The following is a 24,406-nucleotide window of genomic DNA, read 5'->3' as shown; positions in this document are numbered from 1 at the left end:
AGTAAAGCGAGATGAGCTCCGCAACCCCAGAGTCGTCTGCGACTGGACTTAACTGTCAGGGGTTCTTTACCTTTACCTTTTTAAGGATATACACAGGAAGAAGAGGTTTACCTTGTTGGGTGAAGATTTCACAAGTTTTCATTTTGCCAGGCACATGCTGACAGTTATTGCTTTCCAACAAGTAAACTTAACAGCAAAATAGGCACTTGGGCGAACTACTCCATGGTGATGTTTCGTGTGGTTTTCTTTTTCTACTTCACTATGTGTGTTAAGACAAAACCTCATGTACAATGCTGCCTTAAGACCATAGACATGGTGAAAAGAATTACAAAGAATTGTGCCTTTTTCATGGACGTATACTTTCAGTGTGAAGGAGAGGAAAATCAGGTTTAGTGAATGAAAAACAAAAGCTTTGGTGGGAGTCCAGCAGAGGAATATTGAGAGTCCATCTGCATGTTACTTATTCTGTTCAGCACATGCACACAATACAGTCATACCTTGGGTTGAATGTGCTTCAGGTTGAGCGTTTTCAAGTTACGCTCCACGGCAACCCGGAAGCAACGGAGCGCGTTACTTCTGGGTTTCGCTGCTCGCGCATGCGCAGACACTCAAAATGACGTCACATGCATGCGCAGAAGCGACAAAACACGACCTGAGCACGCGCAGACGCACAGTCGCCTTACGTTCTATTCAGGCTGCGAACGGGGCTCCAGAACGGATCCCGTTCGCATCCCGAGGTACCACTGTACTAAAAAAAAGTCTTACATTTTTTTATTCAGGTTAGAAAAAGAATATACCACTATAAAAACAAAAGAGATGGAAGAGCAAGTTGAAATTAAAGTAAGTGGAATTTTGTGAGAGAGTGTTGTAACTAATGTAGATATTTTCAATACTTACCTGGGCAGCAGGGACTATTTGTATGCTGTCCTGAGGTTCTTGGAAGAAAGGCAGGATACGAAGGTAATGAATAAATAACAAGTCTTTTGTGGAAGCAAGTGCCATATTAACTTTCCATAGTGCATCCTCATTTATTATGGAAAGCTAATATAGTACCTGTAACTTTCCACTTTTCAAAGGTACATTTAAAACAAAGCTGCAGTGAAAGATGTGTGGGCTGGGATATGATCGTTTTGTGGAGGAATATGTAAGAAAATAAAACCCTGATGTGGCAGGCTCCCTCAGTAAAGATGCGAACGAGGGAATGTGGCTGGGTTGAGGGTGCTTTAAAACTTAGACACTCCCTGGGAGTAACGCTTGAGAGGTGTGAGATTCTATGTACATGGCAGGGTTTGCTAATATTGATGATGTGAAAAGAAAACCCGTGGCCATTTATCCCTCAAAGCAAGGATCAGTCCCAACGGAAGCAAAACTGGAATTTTACTTAAACACACTCAATGAGGGTTAAAGCCTAATGGTGACCCTGATAAGGCCCAGAGCTTTTGTTCCAGGCAGAAATGCTTTACAGAAATAACTGAGAACTTTACTTAAAACTTCCACTTTAGAACTGTTTCTAATTAAACAGATTCCTCCTTGAATGGCTGTTTGTCCTGCCTGTAAGAACTCTTCCAGCCCACTTCTAGGATCTTTTCCTTCCCCTCAGGGAAATACTCGTGAGTTGTCCTGCCTAGCAAACCCCTATCCACCCATCCCAAGTCCTTCCCAAGCACTATCTCACAGTTTTAACTGTCAGCTTCTCTCCTTTAACTCTCTGCTCTCTCCTGACTGGTTGACACTCCACCCTGCTGTTTGCAGCAGTGTCACCCAAAGTGACCATCAGACCTTAAATTTACCGTATTTTTTGCTCTATAAGACTCACTTTTTCCCTCCTAAAAAGCAAGGGGAAATGTGTGTGCGTCTTATGGAGCGAATGCAGGCTGCGCAGCTATCCCAGAAGCCAGAACAGGAAGAGGAATTGCTGCTTTCACTGCGCAGCGATCCCTCTTGCTGTTCTGGCTTCTGAGATTCAGAATATTCTTTTTCTTGTTTTCCTCCTCCAAAAACTAGGTGCCTCTTGTGGTCTGGTGCGTCTTATAGAGCGAAAAATACGGTATTTTTCTCAAAGGTTCCACGTTGCATTCCAGCAAGGTTTCTTTTCTTTCTTTCTTTTTTTAAAAGAAGCTATCTGCATTGTGATAGCAAGCAATTTAGTAACACTGATAATTTCAGAAGGCCTTCTACTGATCTGAATTAACAGGCTGCATCCACAGTCTTGCTTTCAAGGGAACGTGGTCAGGATTTAGCTCTTTGTGATGCTGGGCATTAGGTTGTATAATTTATAATTGATCATATGACATTCCAATATAACAACATTCATAGAAGCATGACTTTGCCACAAGTGTGTGGAATCAGCACCCTAAAGTAGAAGCACCATGCATATAAAGTGATCATTGGGACTTCTCAGTTAATTTAAATTGCCCATCTGCTTTGAAACTCTTATAAGGGAATAATTAGGGGAGAAATCTAGGATGTTTCCATGTAATGTTTACCAGGTGATATGGTATCTTGTAACTTCAGTGGGCCTTGAAGGTTACTGGATTCTTCCTGTCTCCTCACTGCATTTAGGGCTCAGTTAATTTTCCTTGCTTTTCAGAGATTACAGACAGAAAATAGACTTTTAAAACAGCGCATTGAAACACTAGAAAAAGTAAGTATTCTAGTCACCATTATCCTGTATTTGATGACAAATTTTAAAATACCAGTGCAGTTCTGAATAGCTGTACTAATATGAATAGCATGGCAAGAACAACACTGCTAATGTCTGCTTTATAGCAGTGTCATGGTGCTTCTTCATAATTAGACAATTTAGGGTTCTAAATTATGAGCACTTGCTTTCCGTACAACCGTAACTAAAGAAGTGAATTCAACAAAGCGTTCTGTGGCCCCTTAATAATTAACGGTTTTATTGAAGAACAAGGCATTGGGTTTATGAAAAGTCAGACAATGAAACTGAAAGATGTATGTAATGAATTTTGGATGGAAGATCAGTGTCCTTGGACAATCTCCTTGTTGGAAGGAAGCTGGGACAAAGTTTTGCGCCAACGTTGTTTTGGTTCTTTGCATCACCAAACGCACTGAAACATTAAGCCAGGTGTCTGAAATGATTTCGCACTTTGCATAACCACTGTATAGAATATATTCAGAAACCGAAAACAAGTTTCTATTTAGTTGTTTTTGTTCAGCACACCATAGAAACCACAACATATATACAGCTTTGACACAAAGTGTGGTAGATAAGGGAAGGCTCTTAGTTTGGATTATGATTTTTGTTGCCAAGCAGGTTGAGAGCAGAACACCCATCCTTCTTACTTTTTTCACCAAAGAGCTGTGGAAAATAAGGGCTTCTCACTGTTTCTATTCTGCCTCATCTCAATCTCTTGGCCCGCTTTGGCTTCATGAAGAACCCTAACTGTACCTGGAAACATTTTCTTCCTTCTGGCGGTTCCCTCTCTACGAGAAGCCAAGTTACAGGGAACCAGGCAGAGGGCCTTCTCGGTAGTGGCACCCGCCCTGTGGAACGCCCTCCCACCAGATGTCAAAGAGAAAAATAACTACCAAACTTTTAGAAGACATCTGAAGGCAGCCCTGTTTAGGGAAGCCTTTAATGTTTAATAGGTTATTGTATTTTAGTGTTTTGTTGGAAGCCGCCCAGAGTGGCTGGGGAAACCCAGCCAGATGGGTGGGGTATAAATAATAAATTATTATTATTATTATTATTATTATTATTATTATTATTATTCTCCTTCTTAAATCCATTAGAGCTTCCTTCTTCTTATTCCAAGCATGTGGACACTACTGATCATTTGATGGCTAGGGGGAAACAGGACTGCAGGGTTCCAGAACCAGACAAACTAGTGATAGACGAAACAGTCATCCCTTGGGTTGTTGAATGGTGGTGCTCAAACAGGAGAGTTGAGCATTTTATATTGTAATTTTTTTCTGAATAACTGACACAGGCGTAAAAATATGAACAGTTTATAAAGCGCTGAGGAATGTATGCTTTTATTATTATTATTTTTAAAATCCCAAGTGTTCCATTTAGTATAGGCAGTCTGTTAATTTGAGTAGTTTCAGAGGCAGCGTTTGAAGCAAAAAAACTGAACTGTGTGTGTACCTAGTTGTGTTGTGGGTGGGTGTTTTGGACGCCTTGGAAGAACTTCAGCTCCATTCTTTCAGCCACTTGAAAATTTTCGAGTATATTTGTGGCACTGGTGAGAAAACAGTCTTAGGAAGTCATCCTCTCCTGAGGATCTGTTTTTTACGTGTCACACTGGCCTTGACTAGACAATGGGCTAGCAAGCCTGAGGCAGCATGTTTGTCCTCTAGATGATCCTCTCATTCAATGTTGCTGCTTTTTTTAGTCCCACTATCATGGTAATACTTTTACTGCTTTTATTTCTCAGTTCTTTCAATGGGCAAGGGCAGTTGGAGGAATAGGAGAACCCATTATGAATTCTTTATTTCCTTTTTGTTTTGCCTTAGTGATAGGGACGCGGTTCTCTTAAAAAGAGGAGGTTTTTGTAACATTGTCCTGTTATAGTCTGAGCAAGGTTGTGATGTGTTTTTCTTTATTGTTCTGAATTCCAAGACAGTACAGAGTTGTTCTCAAACAAAATCCACAGTGATTACCTTCCCAGTGCCCAGGAAATGATGGCATCCAAACAGAGCAGGTGATGGAAGCGTCTAGTCCAGATCTAACCCAATCCTTCCAACGGTTCTATAGACTGTTTTCCAGTCTGCTGCAATTGCCCTTAGCACCAATGACCCTGACAGCCACCTTCTTGCCAATGTGCCAACCTTGCAAGACTTCAAGCTTGCTGTAGCACGACATATAAGCTTCTAGAGACTGATACTCGTTGGTTAACCATTGTGAGAGTGGCTGCCTATCCTTTTGGTAGAAGGCAAGCTTTCCTTGAACTCTAATACAGGTGTTTCTTCTTCAAGCATTGGGGCAACTCTGAAAGGGCAGGTTTTGTCTTTTTCTATACCCAAATCACTTTCTCATGGTTTTTCTTTGTCATATGAAAATTTCCTTCTGCCCAATAATCTTATGATATTGTGGCCTTTCCCCTTGGCTCTAGAATACTTGTTCCCATTAATCAGACTAAAGAATACGCTGTCTATCTCTAGTGGATGCTGAATAGGAATAGATTGGATTCCTTTTTCTGGTATTTTTTTCTAGGCCTTCAAGCCTTTTACAGCTATAGCTTCCTAGTTTTTGAAATTATAGTTGGCAGAAGTCTTCATTTGTGACTTAAAAGAGGAGTTCTCCCTGTGTGGGGAGTGAAGTTTGGTCTTTTCCCATAAGCGTGGAAAGTGAACTTTTTCCAATGTGCATTCCTGGTTCCAAGGGGAACAGAATGGCCGTTACTGTCATAAAACAAAAGTAGGAAAGCAAGATGGAAATTCTGTTCTTAAACAAATCTCACTTCAGAGAACAATTGCGCGTTCAGCTTGAAGATAGTTTCCACCTAATTTATGCTAATTAATACATTTCTACTTCTACTGATACAGCTTCATTTGGCTTCTTGATGCATCAATTTTTATGTGGATGTGTTAACAGTTTCTGCCCTCTCTGTGAATTTGTAAGTGCATTAAGGGAGGTGTAAACTAACTGATGTGTATGGGTTAAATTGTACCTTTCCAGGTCGAAAGCTGCCTGGATTATTAGATTGCTGTGAAGATTCTAGTTTGCTGCAAAATCTGAGCAAGGGAAGATTAAACTGTAATAGCGTTAGTGATAAGAGTTGTCCAAAATCAGATCAGATATACTTTGCATATATTCACTGTTCTTCGTGCCTGACATTTTGCATCACTAGACTCCTGCCTTTTAAATACTGCTGTTGTACAAATTGCTCTGCCCCTTCACTAGCTGAACTTTGAAATGTGCTCAAATTATACCTCCTTTCACTTCACAAAGCTTAATCAAGTGAGCTCTACATGAATTTGCATACTGTATAATGTATGCTCCATGCAATAAACTGCCAACTGAAAATTAAACAACTTACCCTCTTTAAACAAATATTATTAAATTTGAAGCTCAGTGTTATTTTTCTGAATTAAGTCTTCTGCCTGTGCTGCTGAGATTTGGCTGTTAAACCGTACCACCTTTAATGGGTGAAAAAAATGGATATTTGGGAGTTCATTGTATATGGATGGAAAGTTGGTAGAATTTGGGCATAATTTTCCACCATTGATTTTGTCACTTGGTTTTCCTTTTTTTCTCTTACTCCTATCTGAATTTTTTTCCTTTTTGTAGGAAAGTGCTTCCTTGGCAGATAGATTGATACAGGTATATACTTCTTTAGTATCTCACTCTTTCCGATTCTAAAAAAACAGCTTTCTGTTTTTAATGCATGCATTAATAACTACATGCATTTTTACAACTGAATATCTACCCTTGTAAATTTAAACAACTGTAATCTAGCAGCTCTGTGTTAGAATAATATTTAGGCATATCTCTGCACGCTCATTCTAATGGCGCCCGAAATTCTGAGTAATTGCTGGGCTCTAATTCTGTTTCAGCACTAATTCTGTAGACCAGCTACAAAACTTCTAACAGATGTGCATGCACAATGGAGTAATATATGCATGAACAGAGTTCTGCTGAATGCAAATACATAATTGACCTTGCTGGCGGATACTAAAAGCGTTTAATGCGGTGCAGTGGTAAACTGCCTTTACTTCGCTAAATTGATATACTGGCTGTAACAGTTCTGTGATGATTTGCAAGATTTTAACCATATGGCAGAATAAATATGTAAAACTCTCGGTCTTCCCTGGATCGGTCCTCCAATTGCTTTAAAAAGAAAATTATGTCCTAAGGGACAAGTGACAAGGGCCCAGGAGGCTGAGGAAAACTACCTCATAAAACGGGAGCTGGCCACCATCAAACAGCAGAGTAATGAGGTCATTACTAAACTGGAGCAAGCTGAAAATACCATCAGGGAGCTCCAGCAACAGCAACAAGGGGTAAGGTACCTGGTAGTAACCTACTCTCTGCTCTTTCTCATTCACTTCTGGTTATTTCTGTTGGACATGGCATGATCTCTGTTCTGTTCCTCTTTAAATATATTGCTTTCTGTGATATATGCATGGATAAAAATTAAGCGAAAACGAATTAGCCTGTTTTTAATAATTAGATTAAGGGGTTCCTAACCCTCCGGAGGTTGTTAGACTCCCAACTCGTATCACTAGCAACCAATATAGCCATAGAGATGATGGGAACCGAGTGTCTTGGTGATGTATAAGGAACTTGAACAAAGGACACAGTTCAGTGCAAAACAGGACTCGGCTGGGTTGGAATAACCAAACCTTAAATCTGCTTAAAGGTGGATTCCTCCTCTATCCGTAGCCTGAGCTGACAGCAGGCCTTTAGGTTGATCACCCTTAGCACAGTTTTCAAAATTTTAGGGCACCACCTAGTGGGAAAAAAAGAGATATTAAATTTGACCATTTAGGCAGTAAGGCGATTGAACTTTGTGTGACTGACAGGTGAATGTGCTTCAGATGATGCTGCACAACCAATAATTTGACATTTTTATTTTTATTTTTTAAATAGATACCTGTGGTTTCAATCTCATACTTTAAAATACTGAGATAATGTCAGTATGATTGTTTCCTTGGGTAAAACATGTGCTCTCAATTCACCTGGCTGTTGTTTAAGAAAATATTTTCTGTGTGTGTGTGAGTGAGTGACTTCATTACTGGAAGAACAATAATTAATTATGATAACATAAATGTTCCTTTCTAGCCTGCCCTGAATAATAAACTTTATGTGACAGGTCATTGATCTTGGTAGCTCTTAATTTTGTCCCATAATTTGTTGCTCACAAGTAATATTATTGGAACCCAACCAAAATGGGAAACTTCCTACTTTGTTCTTTAGCTTTCTCGTAATCAATAGATATGTATGGAATAATCCAAAAATTTATTTATGTGTTGAATATATGTCTTGTAATGAAATGTGGAATTAAAAATGATATTTTCTTAGGTATGAAAATATACATGTAAATGAATACATCTGACAGAGGACAGGGGACGGAATAGAAATATAGCTAGTCTGAATAATTGATTTGGATTACTATAGTGTTGTGTTACTATTGTGTTGGAGACTGTTGCGCAAGTGTAAAGACTGTATTCCTGGGAAAGCTAAGGGGAGATTATTATACTCACCAAACGCAAATTTCTAGGCTTTGTGTTTCCTTTCCTGTTCTTGGTGGATGATTGTTACCGTGAAATAATTTTGAATTGCTTGGTATTTGATATATTGGGGTTGGTGCTCCTTACTTATCTATGAATCAAATGGAGATGGCATTGGATAAGTCACTGTCTCAAGGTGATTGGGAGAATAAGGAGGTTAAAAAACAATTCTTACATACAGTGTGGATTGAGGTATAAAACAAAGAACAAGAAGAGGGGCCAGCATAGCTTTTTAAAAACAGCAACACAACAACACTGAGATTCTGAAAAAGCTCAGTTCTTGGAACCCTTTCCATTTTTATCGCACACTTCTCTAAAAGCAGGCTTGTTAAGCTTAGTTTCCAACGAACTGACTCTCAGACCTTCTGTCACTTGGGAGTGTATGCCACTGAAATTTCATTTAAACGGAGATTCAAGGTAAGAATTGTATCTACTTAGGTGGCACTGCAATCTCCGCCCCCACCCCTGAAGCTCTATGAAATATTTTCTCTTTTGGAATGAGTGAAATGCTTTTTGATATGAGATTTTATTCGCTCAAAATGCGTCGTAGGAGCGTTTGTTTTCAAATGTAAAGCAGTCCCCACAGCATTAGATAATGGTAAATCCTGGGTACATTGTAGAAACACAGGTCGCTCAGCTCTAATATGCATTTCTACACATGGAGAGTTTTGCTGTTTTCATGAGAAAAGCAGACAAGACTTTTTGTTTTCTTACAATTAGCTGCTTAGAAGCGTGTCTGCTGCACCTCCCCATACCTTTTGCTTGTACAAAAGAAACCTCACTTTGCAATCCTGTGCACCAGAATTGGGAAACCTCCAAATGTTGTCCTCCCATTTGGGGGGAAATGGGCCTTACTCTGAGAAGGCAGGTATAGAATTGCAGTGTCAAAGTTAGTATATTTTTGATGCTGCTGTTTATACTTACCTGGGCCTAAGTGCCACTAACCGAAAGTAGGGTCTTCTGAGCAAACATCCTTAGAATTTGTCTATAAACATAAATCAACGAAACACGATTCTATATGCTAAGTTGTGGACAGTAGTTTTTTGTTTAAGCAGAAAGTTTAAGTTTGCCAAAATAAGCTTTGCAGATTTAAACACATTCTTTCTCTCCTTCCCGCCCTACGGGGAAAACCAGGAAGAAAATAAATTACCCACATGACTTACATGCCTTCGCTTTTCATACATCTTTCCACTAACCTATAGTGTAAAAAACAATGTGCTATTGTACTGTATTAAATTGTTCTATGCATAACCCTTTGGGATTCTTTCATTAAACTCTCTGGTTTATTGGCTGCGACTTGCAGGAAATGGTGACATCTTGAATGCGGCGATAGTGATATCGCTGGTAAAAGGCCTGAGGAAGATCCACCGCAATAACCTTTTAGCTGGATCCTCAGCAACAGAAGCGCAAATGCAGATCTGTTGCCATGAAGAGTAGTTTCCCGCAAGTGCTCTGTGAAGCTCCATTGTGCTTGGAGGAGAATAGCTCTAGCGGCTTTGCCAAATAAAGATGGCCTGGAATTGCAAGGCCCAGCCTTTCATTAGTCACCACAGCAGACTGGCTGACTCAACGTGAACTGTACTTGGGAGAACACAATGACTTAATGGCTAGCTGGCAAAGTAAAAATATTTAATCCTTAAAATAGCCCCTGTTGTATCTTGAAGATTGGGTCTAGTTTGTCAACAGGGACAAACTTGCAGTGGCGCCACAAAATGCTGAAAAGTTCTGACTCACAGGATGACCAAAACTAAACCTCAGAAAACTGGAGGTGTGTTTCCACAGCTTTAAAAAAAGCAACCTGCTCCACTACTTAAACTTCAGGTTTGGGGTATTATAAAAATCACTGTAAAATAGGACTGGTTCCTAAGTTAGCAGGGTTTTTGTTTTTTAGTGTCTGCTCCCTAGTGGGAATAAACTTTGTCTGTATGTAAGTCTGAATGGAAATGCCTGAGGGGGGAAAACCTTCATAGTTCACAGCAGCAGCACCCCTCCCCATTGCATCCTCTTGCTTTCTGAGCACGCTTGCACTGCTTCCTCTCATTTAATGCTGAACTTACTCCCTCCATATAGCAAAAGTGCAGCTCCCGCTATAGTGAAGACTTCGTCCTGCAGCTGGAGAAAGAGTTGGTGCAAGCAAGGCTGAGCGAAGCAGAATCACACTGTGCCTTGAAGGAAATGCAAGACAAGGTTCTTGAGATGGAAAAGGCAAGTCCAAACCAGAATGCTTTGCAGAGTGAAACCGTTTCACGAGTCCTTGGAATTTAACATAACATTCCGTAAAACGTCGGTCCCTTTTGGCACAACTAGATTTAGCATGGGGAGGGCGTGTGTCCTACTCAGAAGCACAGTTGTTTGGGGCACACGACCAGGCTTTTTCTATTGAAGCTCCCACTTTTAGGAACTCTCCCTAGAGAGGTTCTCTCTTTAAACTTCAGGCAAGCTGCTTTTAGCGTGGGCTATCATTCTGCCTGCCTGTTTTATCCATATTGAATTCTTGCGTGCTGCTACCAGGCCAAGTTTAAGGTGGTGGTGGTGTTCATTGAATTTATATACCGTCCTATACTCTGGGGGGTCTCAGGGCAGTTCACAGAATAAAATCAAGATATAAAACCACCAAATACCTAATAAAAATAAAAACAACAACCCAAGAGCCCCCCCCAAAAAAAACATTTTAAAAGGGCATAGGATGTAAATCAGATCAACCAAAGGCCTGCTATTAGTATCTAAAGCCCTTAAAAACAAGATCGCTTTATCCCACATGGGCCCACTTGGCTGCTTCAATCGGCAGAATTGGCACATAAAACTGTTCTGCTTTTGTAAGAACGTGGCAGCACCTGCCCTTCGGAACTCCCTGCCTATTGAGATCAAGCAGGCGAGTTCGCTTTACTCTTTTCAAGGCATGCAAAAAATGTTATTGTTTAGACAAACCTAACTAGATGGTAGATGGGACGTGGGTGGCGCTTTGGGTTAAACCACAGAGCCTAGGACTTGCCGATCAGAAGGTCGGCGGTTCAAATCCCCATGACGGGGTGAACTACCGTTGCTCGGTCCCTGGTCCTGCCAACCTAGCAGTTTGAAAGCACGTCAAAGTGCAAGTAGATAAAATAGGTACCACTCTGGGGGGAAGGTAAACGGCGTTTCCGTGCACTGCTCTGGTTCGCCAGAAGCGGCTTAGTCATGCTGGCCACATGACCCGGAAGCTGTATGCCGGCTCCCTTGGCCAATAAAGCGAGATGAGCGCTGCAGCCCCAGAGTCGGCCACGACTGGACCGAATGGTCAGGGGTCCCTTTACCCTTTACCTTACCTAGATGCTTAGAAAGTTGAGATAACTTTAACTTGTTTTAATGTTTTAAATTTTGTATGTCTTAGAGCAGGTTTGTATTTCCCACCCCCCTTGATTTTTATTGTTTTATCTTTTTGTAAACTGCTTTGAGGTTTTACTTTTATTTTTTTTACAATCAAGCAGTGTATAAATTTTATGAACTAACTAATAGGCTAGCAGGTCCCCTTCTATAATGATCCTGCTTAAGATAGAGAGTTTTGTTTCACTGAAACTTTAAGCCCATTGATCCATTGCATTTTCATTTGTGAAGATTTTAATGTCTTTCAGGTTTTTTTGGGGGGCGAGGGTTCTTTCTGTGCTTTGTATTCCTGAAATGCCACCTCAAAAAGTATTACGCAGTTGCAAGAGGTTTGAGCTAGATGGCCCTTGCGTTTCTTTCACTTACGTCACGTATCGTTTAATGCAAAAAGCCTGCCTTATACTCTCGGTTTCTTAAGAGCTTGCTTTGTTTGCAGAGGAACAGCTCCTTCCCTGATGAGAACAATATTGCTAGACTTCAAGAAGAATTGATTGCAGTGAAACTAAGAGAAGCAGAAGCTCTGATGGGTCTAAAAGAACTTAGACAACAAGTTAAAGATTTGGAGGAACACTGGCAGGTAAGGCTATAGACCTAGCCCTAAGACCTAGGGCTAAAGTTGATTCAACAATGCATTGTGTAAACTGGACTTACAGAGAGCTAGTGTACAAGAGGGATGTTTAAAGAGGCTGGGGATCATGAGAAGAGACCGCAAATGAATGAGTCCTAGTTGCAGAGAGCCCCTGCCATTCATTTTGATCCCCTGTTTAGCAAATGCAGGTTTTTACATTTGCCTCTGCAGCTGAGAATAGCTATAAACTTTCTGCGAAATAGGCGGTTTTCTGTGTAAGCAGAATGTCTTGAAGCTTATTTACTCAGAAGTAACTTCTACTGAGTAGTTCAATGAGAGTAACACCCAAGCAGCTATACATTATAATCTTAGAGTGGCTTTTAGTCATCAATTGCCAAGGACTTCAAATAATGCTGTCTTAAGCAGTTTAAACCTTATTCTGGAGTGAGAAAATATGGAGAGACAGTAGATATTTCAATGCCTGGGCATTTTTTTAAATCACTAGCAAAAACATTCAAGATATTGACGTGCCTTTTTGTCCTTATGAGTATATGTACAGTTTAGTGCTCGGCTGCTGAAAATTTGCTGCTTTTAATCTCCGTGTTCCATATTTTTCCTGCTTTTGGTTACTCAAGTTGAATGAATTCTCCTGCATCCTTATGCCAGTTGAAGATTTATTACTGTTTTTTATTTTAATTCAAGTTGGGGATTTTGTTAAAACATAGCAATGTTTTCAGCGCCATCTAGTTCGCACTACTGGGAGGTGGAAAGACCCCCCTAAAAAGAACGCTGTAAATGAATTGCAAGATGAACTTATGACCGTCAGGCTCCGAGAAGCAGAAACACAAGCTGAGCTGAAAGAAGTAAAGCAAAGGATGATGGAAATGGAAACACAGGTAAGGGCATCTTCACCCAGAGGAAACTGAATGTCAGGTATTGCATAACTCCCTAAGTATGAAAACCACTTGAATATCTAAACGTAGTATGTTGGGTTTGGAACTGGGAAGTATAGAGCTCTGTCCATTGAGAGCAGACCCAGTGAAATTAATGGACATGACTAACTTGGGTCTATTAATTTCAATAGGTTTACTTTGAGTAGATCTTAGTCAGATCCAATGTATAAATTCGAAGTGCTACTAATGTCTGAAGGATGCTGGCAATGACCAGTAGAGAAGAGAATTCTTTAATGATACTATTGTACTTTCTAACCTGTAATAAATAGTGTGGGGAGTTTGTCCAATCTTGAAAATGTGGTGCCACTTTTAAAGTCACTTAGAATATAGTGAGGTCAGACTGACACTTATATCATACCTAAACTGGTCTAAAAAATTGATTAGTGGGTGGAAGTATGTGGATTCTTAGGCAATATGTTTTGTTGGCGTGAAACTGTGTTTTGATCCAGCTTCTCCTGCCAATATATGCTCTCTGGCAACAAAAGCGCTAAGACATTCATATCTTGCATATAAAAGGTAGCGAATAACCGTAAGGCAAAACATAAAAACTTAATTAAAATAGCAGAGAACAACGAGAAGCAGCTGTTAAAACGATTGAGCAGCCTCCATCAGTAAAAATAACTGTAGCATTTTAATAAACAGATCAGTACCGAAACTAAAAACCCATCCGTGATTGCACCAATCTATTTAATATTATTTTATCTGTTATGCAGCAAAAAGTCGCTGGTTTCCACAGTACTTTCAGCCTGTAGGGGGTGCAATTGTTCTATCTAATCACATGTGCAATATGTGTCATAAGAGAGAGGTGTGTAAGCCCTTAATGTTGAGTACAAATATCTTCTTTTGAATAAGCAGCACATTCATATAAGCGGCACACACACAAAACAAGTACATCAAAAATACTGCTAAGTGTAACTTTTCATTCTTGAGTGGGTACTAGTACACCACCGAGTAGGGATTGTTATCCTCCACTCGCCTGAAAGCAGGGAAAAAACACCAACGCTTAGAGAAACTTCTAAGTGGCTCCTCCCTTAAGAGTAACAGTTGGGTTTTTTCTCTGCCTTCCTTGAAGTAGACCTTTCTTTCCACTGGTGCTCTTCTGACTGTTTCTGGTTTATTTGTGTGATTGTTGTTTCTATTTTGTAGTGAATCCTGTTTTTGTTGGGGTTTTTTAGGTTTTTCCTCTGTGCGAGTGAGTCTGTTTTTCCCACTTGGTGTCTGTCTTTTGTTGTTGTTGTTGTTGTTGTTGGAATTAACTTTCCATCAATTCTGACCCTTTTCCTCAATTAATTCACTGTTACTGATTAATTATAGTCCCCCCCCCCCAAAAAAAAAAGTTTTTTCACAGTTAATAGATTGGGACTGACCAAACCGTTGCAGAAGCAAGTAAATGATCATTGTCTTGCTTTGCTAGTGGAAGTTACAACCCTTAGGTTTGCACTAGCTTTCACATATTTACTACTGCAAATGTATAAGAAGACTGAGGTCAAGGCTAACGTAATCCCTCTTTCTCCCCCTTGCTATCGCTCCTAAACATCAGAACCAGATAAATAGCAACCATTTGCGGAGGGCAGAACAAGAGATTTCCAGTTTGCAAGGGAAGGTCCAGTATCTGTCTGCTCAAAACAAAGGACTTCTGGCTCAGCTGACCGAATCAAAGCGAAAGCAGGCAGAGATTGAATGCAAGGTAACCCAAAACAGAAATGCAGAGAACACTATCTGTGCACTTTAAAACCAAGATATCTTGGAGAACTAGCAAATTGTACCTGCAAGCTTTCCCAAGATGGATATTTGATTTATATTACAGAATTGTATTAAACAAGCTGACATCACGTTTGATTTTTAAAACCCTTTCACTATATGATTAAGAGAGTTGTGTATTTCTGTACTCAGGGTGTTTTCCTTATATTTGTAAAATGCAAGTTGTTCAGTTCAATTTCAGTGTTTTGATGAATTACAGAATCCATTGTAAGCAGAGATGCCATAGGCAAAAATCTAAGGACATTTGGTGATTTCTGGCACCATTTATCATCCTAAAACTAGTCATCGCCTTACATTTTAATCGTGCACTGTTTGTAAGGGGACTTTCCGGGAGTGTGTATATTCATTTGCGACAACTGGGTGTAATGTACAGTTTTATAATATACCTTGAGGGCTAAGCAAATGCTAATTGGATGCCTGTTTATGTCGAGGATGTGCCTCTGAAGACAGGATGAGATTCTGCATTGTACAGTTCGTTTCCTGTTTTTAATTATTTGTCCCTTTTTATTGTGCTTCTTGTGCACGTACCCTCACACACATGGGAAAAGCAGAAATGTAACACGTAGGGGACAGACCGTCTTTTACTACTTCAGACTGCAGAAGTGCAGAGCAGGGTGTATCTTCAGCATGCATTAAATTTTTTGTATGTTTTTTGTATGTTTTGAATGCTGGAAAGAGAACTGCAATGGCAAATGTAACTTTAGAGGCTGCCTTCAGTTGCACATTCTCCTTGGCGATAGAGCAGCATCATTCAAAAATGTTTTATATATCCTTGTATTCACAGACTGCCTATCCTTGCTTACTAAAACCTCACAGGTCAAATTGTTTTAAAGGGGGGGGGATCTTGGGGGAGGAGAGTCCGCAACACCAATAAATCATTAATATTGTTGTATTTATTTTGATAGCATGGTCAGTCGGTCTCTTGAAGTAGCTTGTTGAATGAATTTAGAGCAAAAGGATACTTCTGGCTCAAATCAGTTTTTCCTTAAATGTGCATCAGCTTGCTACCCGTAACTTACTTGGAATCACTGTTTTTTCTGAACTTTTTCTATTCCCTAGAATAAAGAAGAAGTCATGGCTGTAAGGCTCCGAGAGGCAGATAGCATAGCAGCTGTGGCAGAACTCCAGCAACATATTGCAGAACTAGAAATCCAAGTAAGAGTGTAAACCATTCCCTTTGTTCCCTTTGTTTTTCACTTCCTAACGCTTTGTGTTTTCACTCTTTTCCCCTTCAGTTTGACACACGTTGGGTAACTTTTTAACATTTCCTCTCAGTGTAGACATAATTCTGCCTGCCCTTTACACCCATTTACGAAATTGGCGACAGGGTTCCATTACCCTTATGTGTGAGCTCCCCTTTAGATATTGAGGGATGCGGGTGGCGCTGTGGGTTAAACCACAGAGCCTAGGGCTTGCCGATCAGAAGGTTGGTGATTCGAATCCCCGCAACAGGGTGAGCTCCCATTGCTTGGTTCCTGCTCCTTCCCACCTAGCAGTTCAAAAGCACATCAAAGTGCAAGTAGATAAATAGGTACCGCTCCAGCAGGAAGATAAACGGCGTTTCCATGTGCTGCTCTGGTTCGCCAGAAGCGGCTTAGTCATGTTGGCCACATGACCCGGAAGCTGTATGCTTCTCCCTTGGCCATTAAAGCAAGATAAGCGCCGCAACCCCAGAGTTGTCCGCGACTGGTCCTAATGGTCAGGTGTCCCTTTACCTTTTTTATGCTGATATTATTTATTTATTATTAAATTGATACCCTGCCCAAAGGAGCCTTGTAATCATTGTTCACTCCTACCCTACAACTTAAATTCTGCTTTTTTATTATGTTTTTATTATGTGTTTGAAAAATGAATAAAAATTATTTTTTAAAAAAATCTGCTTTTTTAAAAATAAAAAGTATAATATATTTTATTTTTATTTACTTCGTTTCTTCCAAAATGCACACGGTTTTCCTTCTCCTGGTAACCACCCTGCCAGGTACATTAAGCTGAGAGAAGAGGGTGACTCTCCCAAAGTCACCTAGCCAGCTTATGTGGAGATGTGAACCTCAGCGTCCCAGGTCCTAGTCTTATGTTCTAACCATGCTACGCCACACTGATTCACTGACCACTTGGAATACTACCGCAGAGAAGTGCTTTTCAGTGGTCTCTGTTAAGACACTTGACTGATGGCTCAGTAGTCAAAAGTAGGCAGAAGTGAGTGGACTTGCATATAGGTATATTCAAGTCTTCGGAGTGTGTTAAACATAGCATTGGGACTGTACATACACAACAGTTCTGATGTACAGTGGTACCTCGGGTTACAGACGCTTCAGGTTACAGACTATGCTAACCCGGAAATATTACCTTGGGTTAAGAACTTTGCTTCAGGATGAGAACAGAAATCACGTGGCGGCAGCGAGAGGCCCCATTAGCTAAAGTGGTGCCTCAGGTTAAGAACAGTTTCAGGTTAAGAATGGACCTTGGGAACAAATTAAGTTCTTAACCCAAGGTATCACTGTAGTTCTTTAGCTGCTGGGGTGGGAAGACTTGCTAAGCATGACAATGTACACGAAGTGGGCAGTGCCTATTGAGACATACACTTGGGACATGGGTGGCGCTATAGTCTAAACCACTGAGCCTCTTGGGCTTGCCGATCAGAAGGTCAGCGGTTTGAATCCCCGCGTCGGACTGAGCTCCCATTGCTCTGTCCCAGCTTCTGCCAACCTAGCAGTTCAAAAGCATGCCAGTGCAAGAAGAGAAATAGGTACCGCTGTGGCGGGAAGGTAAACGGCGTTTCCGTGCACTCTGGCTTCCGTCACGGGCTTCCATTGTGCCAGAAGCGGTTTAGTCATGCTGGCCACATGACCCAGAAAGCTGTCTGTGGATAAACGTCAGCTCCCTCAGCCTGAAAATGAGATGAGCGCCGCAACCCCATAGTCACCTTTGACTCGACTTAGCCGTCCAGGGGTCCTTTATTGCACTTGCTGACTGAGAAGACATTGCTAAACCGTGTCTTAAAACACAGCACTTAATTTGATTATTAACAATAATTATAACGTTGCGAGTATAGCATTGACTTGCCTCAAAACAATTTCTCTGAGGAAGCCACAGAGCTTTCCTTTTAAGTCAAACTTCTATGAAGATTCTGAAACCAAAATCCTGGCGGCCACTTCCTACCCTGCCAAAATCTAATTGCTGCTTCTACCTAAGCATAAGGAACTCAAATCCCTTCAGTGATACACTACTTCAAGTCTTATAAAATTGCAGCAAAGTACAGTGGTACCTCAGGTTAAGTACTTAATTCGTTCTGGAGGTCTGTTCTTAACCTGAAACTGTTCTTAACCTGAAGCACCACTTTAGCTTATGGGGCCTCCTGTTGCTGCTGCGCCACTGGAGCACAATTTCTGTTCTCATCCTAAAGCAAAGTTCTTAACCTGAAGCACTATTTCTGCGTTAGCAAAGTTCTGTAACCTGAAGCGTATGTAACCTGAGGTACCACTGTATTTTATGTGCAGTGTGCCTGCTGCTCAGAAGCCTATAGTTCATAGCTCTTTCTTAAAACTGTTCCAGATTTATTCACTTGTTTATAATAATAAAAAAATACTTATATACTACATTTTTTTTAAAGGCAAAGCTGTGTACAACAAACATATATGCGCACATGATAAAAAGATTGCAATTGAAAACACAAACTGCTAGCTAACTTCTTGGTCGGGAGGCATACGAAAGATGCAATGGGAAAATAATTGTATTAGATGCATTTCTTCTTCAAAGTAGTTTTACACATTTGAGAATCTAGGAGTTCCACTTTCAGGGTCAGAGCTGGGTCATAGCAATTACCTTAAAGCATACAGCTTTCTGTGAAGAGTTTAGGTGTAAGTGTAAGACATGTTGGCATTAAACATCTAAAGTGCCCCTAGTATCGCTACACCCACATTACTACGGAAATTACGATCAAGTCCCTAATTTAAATCACAGTTTGGAGAGCTTGTCGGGGGGATTAGCTAAAAGTGTTGGGTTCTCCCCCCCCCAAAAAAAAAGAAATCCCAAGCAAAACAGAGGTGAGGGTTTAATTTATGCTTTATGTGGATACAACTAACATGTCCATCTCTGGCAGTATTTTCCGAACTTGGGTCTCCAGCTGTTTTTGGACTACAATTCCCATCATCCCTGACTGCTGGTCCTGCTAGCTAGGGATGATGGGAGTTGTGGTCTAACAACAACTGGAGACCCAAGTTTGGGAAACGCTGATCTACGGTAATTTGAATACTTTCATATTTTAAAATACTACCATATTTTTCCATGTATAAGACACCCCCAAGTATAAGACAAGACCCTATTTTTTTGAACCCCAAATTAAGAGGATTTAATTGAGAGCATTTACACTGATACCAGGATCTCAATCTTCTTCTTCTTTTACATATATAAATTAGTCAAAAGAGTGTGTGTGTGTGTGTGTGTGTGTGTGTAATCTGTTAATAGGTTTTTTCATGCTTTTTAAAGTACAAAAAGTTAAACTTCACACAAGAAATCTGCTGTTGCTTCTGTTTGTCAGTGTTCAGGTTTAGCATGTTCTGCAGAACAAATTTATCTGTGGCCTCCACCATTCACTTTTAAGGAAAAACTAAAGCCACCTTCCCAACAGTAAACTCTTACCTTTCATGGGAAGAAGCCTGTCTTTATATCTTATAACACCTTTCTTTAATATCCAGGACTTGCAGAGTTCTAAAGAGAGAATTTCTATTTTTGCAATTACAGGAAACTCTTGTTGTACTCTTCAGCAGTGTGATGCGTTTTCTGAAAACCTAAAATGAATCATCCCAGTCACCCAAAGGCCATGCATCCCCCACAACTGCCCTAATGAATAAACTTAATTTATGTGTTCAGTGTAAAATGTCATCACCATGTAATAGCAAAAGTTCATAAAGCAGACCAAACTGAGAAAAGGCTGCAAGATAGCTTAACTTCCACAACCCATTTTCCCCAACTTAACTATGGATAATCCGATTAGTTAGCTATGAAATAAGAGCATGTCTGTTTTCCCCAAAGGTGAGCATGATTCATGTGCCACCAAGCTTTCAGAAGAAGTCAGAATTCCCCATCTCTCATGGCCAAGCCTTTGGCAAGCAGGGTTTCCACCCCCCCACCCCGCCGCTAAACCTGTATAGAATCTCTCCTTTCTGTGGCTTCTGTGGCTACCAAAAACAGAAGCATACAATTAAGTATTTGTGCACTTTCTAAAAATCACATTTTGATTAACACACCAGACTTTTCCTGAGGGATCAGCGTGCTTGGTTTCGAAACCTATTGCATATCGGAGTTGTGGCCATTGATTTCAATGGATCTACTCTTGAGTGAAAGGTAGTTGATATTCCACTCTATTCTGCAGTGGCCAGACTACACCTGGAATACTGTGTCCAGTTCTGGGCACCACAATTTAAGAAGGATGTTGACAAGCTGGAACGTGTGCAGAGGAGGGCAACCAAGATGATCAAGGGTCTGGAAACTAAGCCTTATGGGGAGTGCTTGAAGGAGCTGGGTATGTTTAGGCTTCAAGCTGAAAGAAAGGAGATTCCGACTGAACATTCGGAAAAACTTTCTGACAGTAAGAGCTGTTCAGCAGTGGAACAGACTCTAACAAGAGGTGGTGGACTCTCCTTCCTCGGAGGTTTTTAAGCAGAGGTTGGGTGGCCATCTGTCATGGATGCTTTAGCTGAGATTCCTGCATGGCAGGGGTTTGGACTAGATGACCCTTGGGGTCCCATTCAACTCTGATTGTATAAACAATAATAATGTAACCTAGCTATATTTCAGGAAAGTATAAATTACTTCCAAAATATGAAAACAAGTCGGAAAAGTTTTAAGGTTTATATGGCATTAAATAAAGAATGTTGGTTATATGAGGCTGATCCCACAGATTTGGGGCTAATTAAAATACATTGTGTTTTTTTGCTGTGTTGAAGTCAGGTTTGATAAGCATAATTGATTACTATTCTATTGTTAAAAGGTTTTGAAATAGATTCTTTCTCCCAACTGCTACCTTTTTACTTTAATTTTACTTTCTACTCCTTTTAAATGTGTTTATGGGAGGTGGCTGGGGATATTAGTTGGTTTGTTTTTTTGTTCCTGTTTTTATCATGTATTTTATCATGTATTTTTTATCATGTATTTTGTGCTTTTATATAGTTTTTTGTGAACTGCCCTGAGTTCTGCGGGTGAAGGGTAGTATTATTATTTCTGAAATGGAATGCATGTTCGTATTCTGTTTAAATTCTGTTTTTTAAATGTAGTTATATGCATGGGGTTTTTTTTAATAATAAAGAAAACAAAGGTAATACAGTACATTATATAAACCTAGAAAGCTCTGGGTGGTATCCAGTAAGTCATACTTGGAGCAGATCTGTGGAAATCTATAACTTAATTCATTGATTTCAGTGGTGTATTCTAAGTATGATGTTATCTTCTGAATCCACCTTTCTGAAATAGTATAAAAGGGAATATAGTATTACCTGATCAACCCTTTTTTTTTTTTTTTTTACATCTTTTCTGGAACAGAAAGAAGAAGGGAAATTTCAAGGACAGCTTAATAATTCCGACTCAAGTCAGTACATCCGAGAACTGAAAGATCAGATAGCAGAGCTCAATCATGAGGTAAGCCAAAGATTATAATTTTTGCTCACTTTTGTTTCTTTTAGTTATCTTGAACCACTTGGTTTATGTGGGGCTTTTTTGCTGATTGTAGGTAATTACTGTTTCAAACATTCTTCATTTAATGATTCCTCATGACTTAATAACATCCATAATCTGACAACGTTTTGGAACAACTAACCCAACTGAATTAAGAATTATGAATTGTAAGAATTATGTGCGTTAGAGGTAACATTTGATTTATTTAGATTTTTCATCTTAAGAGGCAGTTGCCTGTATGTGAAATAAATTTCCATAAGTTCTTGCATTGAAAATAAAGCAGCTTTTAGTTTTTAAATGACTTTACTATTTCAGTCCTAATTTTTTATGCATTTCCACTCTTAACGTGAATGTTCATCTATCTGTATTCTTTCCTTTCTGCCATCAAGAAACGTGATATACTTGTACAAATGATATATTTTGTGCGAAAATATCACTGTTCTAAAATGTAGCAGCAGTACACGTTGTTGAAAACATGAACATAGTAGATTTCAACAGAAGCAGCTGGGAGATGCAGCTTTGTCGCTGATGTGTATGAATAATCGTACAAATCAGCAATCATTCAGAGGTGTCTGGGACTTCTGTACGGCCCATCTCACTTGAGATTATAGCAGAATTCCTGCTTTGCCTTTTTATCAACAGCACCTTTAACAATCGTTAAACTCACTTGAGAAATCAATATCCAACCATCTTGCATTAAACATTTATACTCCAATCCAGCTAAGGACATCTGTGTATACAAACAGCCTATAGGTGCATATCACTTGCTGGTGGAATCGGAACTGTGGACATACAGTAAAGATTCAGATATGCATCTGAAATGAATTTGCATCCATGTAAGGATGCAGTCTCTAACTGCCCTGCCCTGCTGTGAATGGGATCCATATCCCAGACGCCCATTCTAATACTGGGAGTTGCAGGTTAAGAGCTTATTTTATGTGCAAGTTCAAGCAAGTGTTTGCAGTCCAGTACCTGCTTGGAAAGCAATTTGTAAAATTTTGTGAAACAAAAGACGGTGAATTTTTTCATGTGGTGGACATGTGAAAAAAGGAAAAAATATTGGGACATGATATATAACGAAATGAAAAAACTATTTAAATACACTTTCCCAAAGAAACCAGAAGCAGTTTTGCTAGGGATAAGAGGGGATGAATTGAAAAAGGGAAAGATTTGGAACCAAAAAGAAGCAAAGTTCAAAAAGGATTGGAGTAAATTTGTTGAATATATACGGAGTAATTGTAAGAATTTAAAAACTGTAGCAGGATTAATGTAAATCTTGTGATGTGGATGCAGTGTAAATAAGAAACTGTAAGCAAAGATTTGAGACATGAAAACCGTTGAAGGGATGGAAGGAAGTCCGGGCGCAATAAGGCGCAGGGTAAATAAGAAGACATACAAATTTTTGAATGTAAGAGTATTTGTTTTATTTGTTGTTGTTACAAAAAAGCAATAAAAAGTATTTGGGGAAAAAAAGGAAAGCGATTTGGGCTGTGGGGGAGTGGTATTTCCAAATGTATACAGTGGTATATCGGGTTACAAACTTAATTCGTTCTGGAGGTCCATTCTTAACCTGAAACCATTCTTAACCTGAGGTGCTCTTTCGCCAATGGGGCCTCCCACTGTCACTGCGCCACAGCCGCGCGATTTCCATTCTCATCCTGGGGCAAAGTTTGTAACCCGAGGTACTATTTCCTGGTTAGCGGAGTCTGTAACCCAAAGCATTTGTAACCCGAGGTACCACTGCATAAGAATTGCAGCCTACATCCTCAAAACAAAACAAATTCCTTCCAGTAGCACTTTAAGACCAACTAAGTCGGTTCTTGGTATGAGCTTTCGTGTGCATGCACACTTCTTCAGATACACTGAAACAGAAGTTTCCAGACCCTTCTATATAGTGAGAAATATTCTATATTCTCACTATATAGAAGGGTCTGGAAACTTCTGTTTCAGTGTATCTGAAGAAGTGTGCATGCACACGAAAGCTCATACCAAGAACTGACTTAGTTGGTCTTTAAGGTGCTACTGGAAGGAATTTGTTTTGTTTTGACTATGGCAGACCAACACGGCTACCTATCTGTAACTGAGCCTACATCCTATAATTCTATTCTTTTGCATATTTAATTTTTTTAAAAACCTCCTAATAATTGAAGAGTAGTTTGAGAATAAGGAAGAATAGTGGCCGTGTCCCATTGTACAGTGTAGTTTATTCCCAGATAAACAAGCCTAAGAACGCAGCTTTTTCGTCAAATTAATACTCTGCTTCTGTGATACTCTGTGGAAAATTAGGACCTGCTAATGTTTACACTTCACTTTTATTTTCTCTTTTGGAGTTGTTCAGGATGACAACACACATTTTTCTGCGTTACATAAACACCTTATATTGAATCTTAATGCAATTTTGGGATTCCAAGAATTTCAGACCTGACATTTGTAAACAGGTATAAAATTTATAGATCGTCTTTTGAAGTCTCGAAACCCAGAGGGAGAGCTAGAGAAGACATCCTAGGCAGATGGATGAGGGCAGTTATGAGTTTTACTCAGCATTCCATCCCAAACATGGCATTGTTCCCCTGAGACAACGAAATGTCACAACTTCAAAGGGATGTAATTTAATTTAATATATTTTTAAAAAATATTGAAGCAGGAATTTCCTCAGAATCGCACTCTGACTTGTAGTGTGTATCTTACACAACTCTATACTCAATAAATGCAAATAATAAAAAAAAATGCCCTCCAAACGATTAATGGTCCCTCTCACTTTGCTTCTCTAAACATTCATAGGCATTCTATGGTTGACCTTGTAAGCTAATCTTCCTTTTAAAGTTGTGGCATACACAATGCGACCACAACCTTTTGGCCAACTGAATGAGGGAGACATTCACAGATGACTCAG

At 39.8% G+C, this 24,406-nt stretch overlaps 1 protein-coding gene across 4 annotated transcripts in view; it reads left to right on the top strand.

Annotated features, from left to right (window-relative positions):
• Positions 1–24,406, top strand: part of EVI5 (ecotropic viral integration site 5) — a 68,579-nt gene that overhangs the window by 28,888 nt on the left and 15,285 nt on the right. For 2 of the 4 annotated variants that reach the window (XM_081865847.1, XM_081865848.1), the window contains 10 exons: positions 780–840; positions 2,591–2,644; positions 6,257–6,289; positions 6,823–6,969; positions 10,270–10,404; positions 11,999–12,139; positions 12,868–13,026; positions 14,624–14,770; positions 15,904–15,999; positions 21,382–21,477. In XM_081865847.1, coding sequence (XP_081721973.1) covers positions 780–840; positions 2,591–2,644; positions 6,257–6,289; positions 6,823–6,969; positions 10,270–10,404; positions 11,999–12,139; positions 12,868–13,026; positions 14,624–14,770; positions 15,904–15,999; positions 21,382–21,477 — 1,069 coding nt within the window. The remainder of the gene's footprint in view (positions 1–779; positions 841–2,590; positions 2,645–6,256; positions 6,290–6,822; positions 6,970–10,269; positions 10,405–11,998; positions 12,140–12,867; positions 13,027–14,623; positions 14,771–15,903; positions 16,000–21,381; positions 21,478–24,406) is intronic. The other 2 variants (XM_081865849.1, XM_081865850.1) reach the window with 2 other exon arrangements.

Source organism: Podarcis erhardii, assembly GCF_964252035.2.
Source record: "Podarcis erhardii genome assembly, chromosome: 6".
In the NCBI taxonomy this organism is placed as follows: Eukaryota; Metazoa; Chordata; class Lepidosauria; order Squamata; family Lacertidae; genus Podarcis; species Podarcis erhardii.
This window is presented reverse-complemented; position numbering and strand designations above follow the sequence as displayed.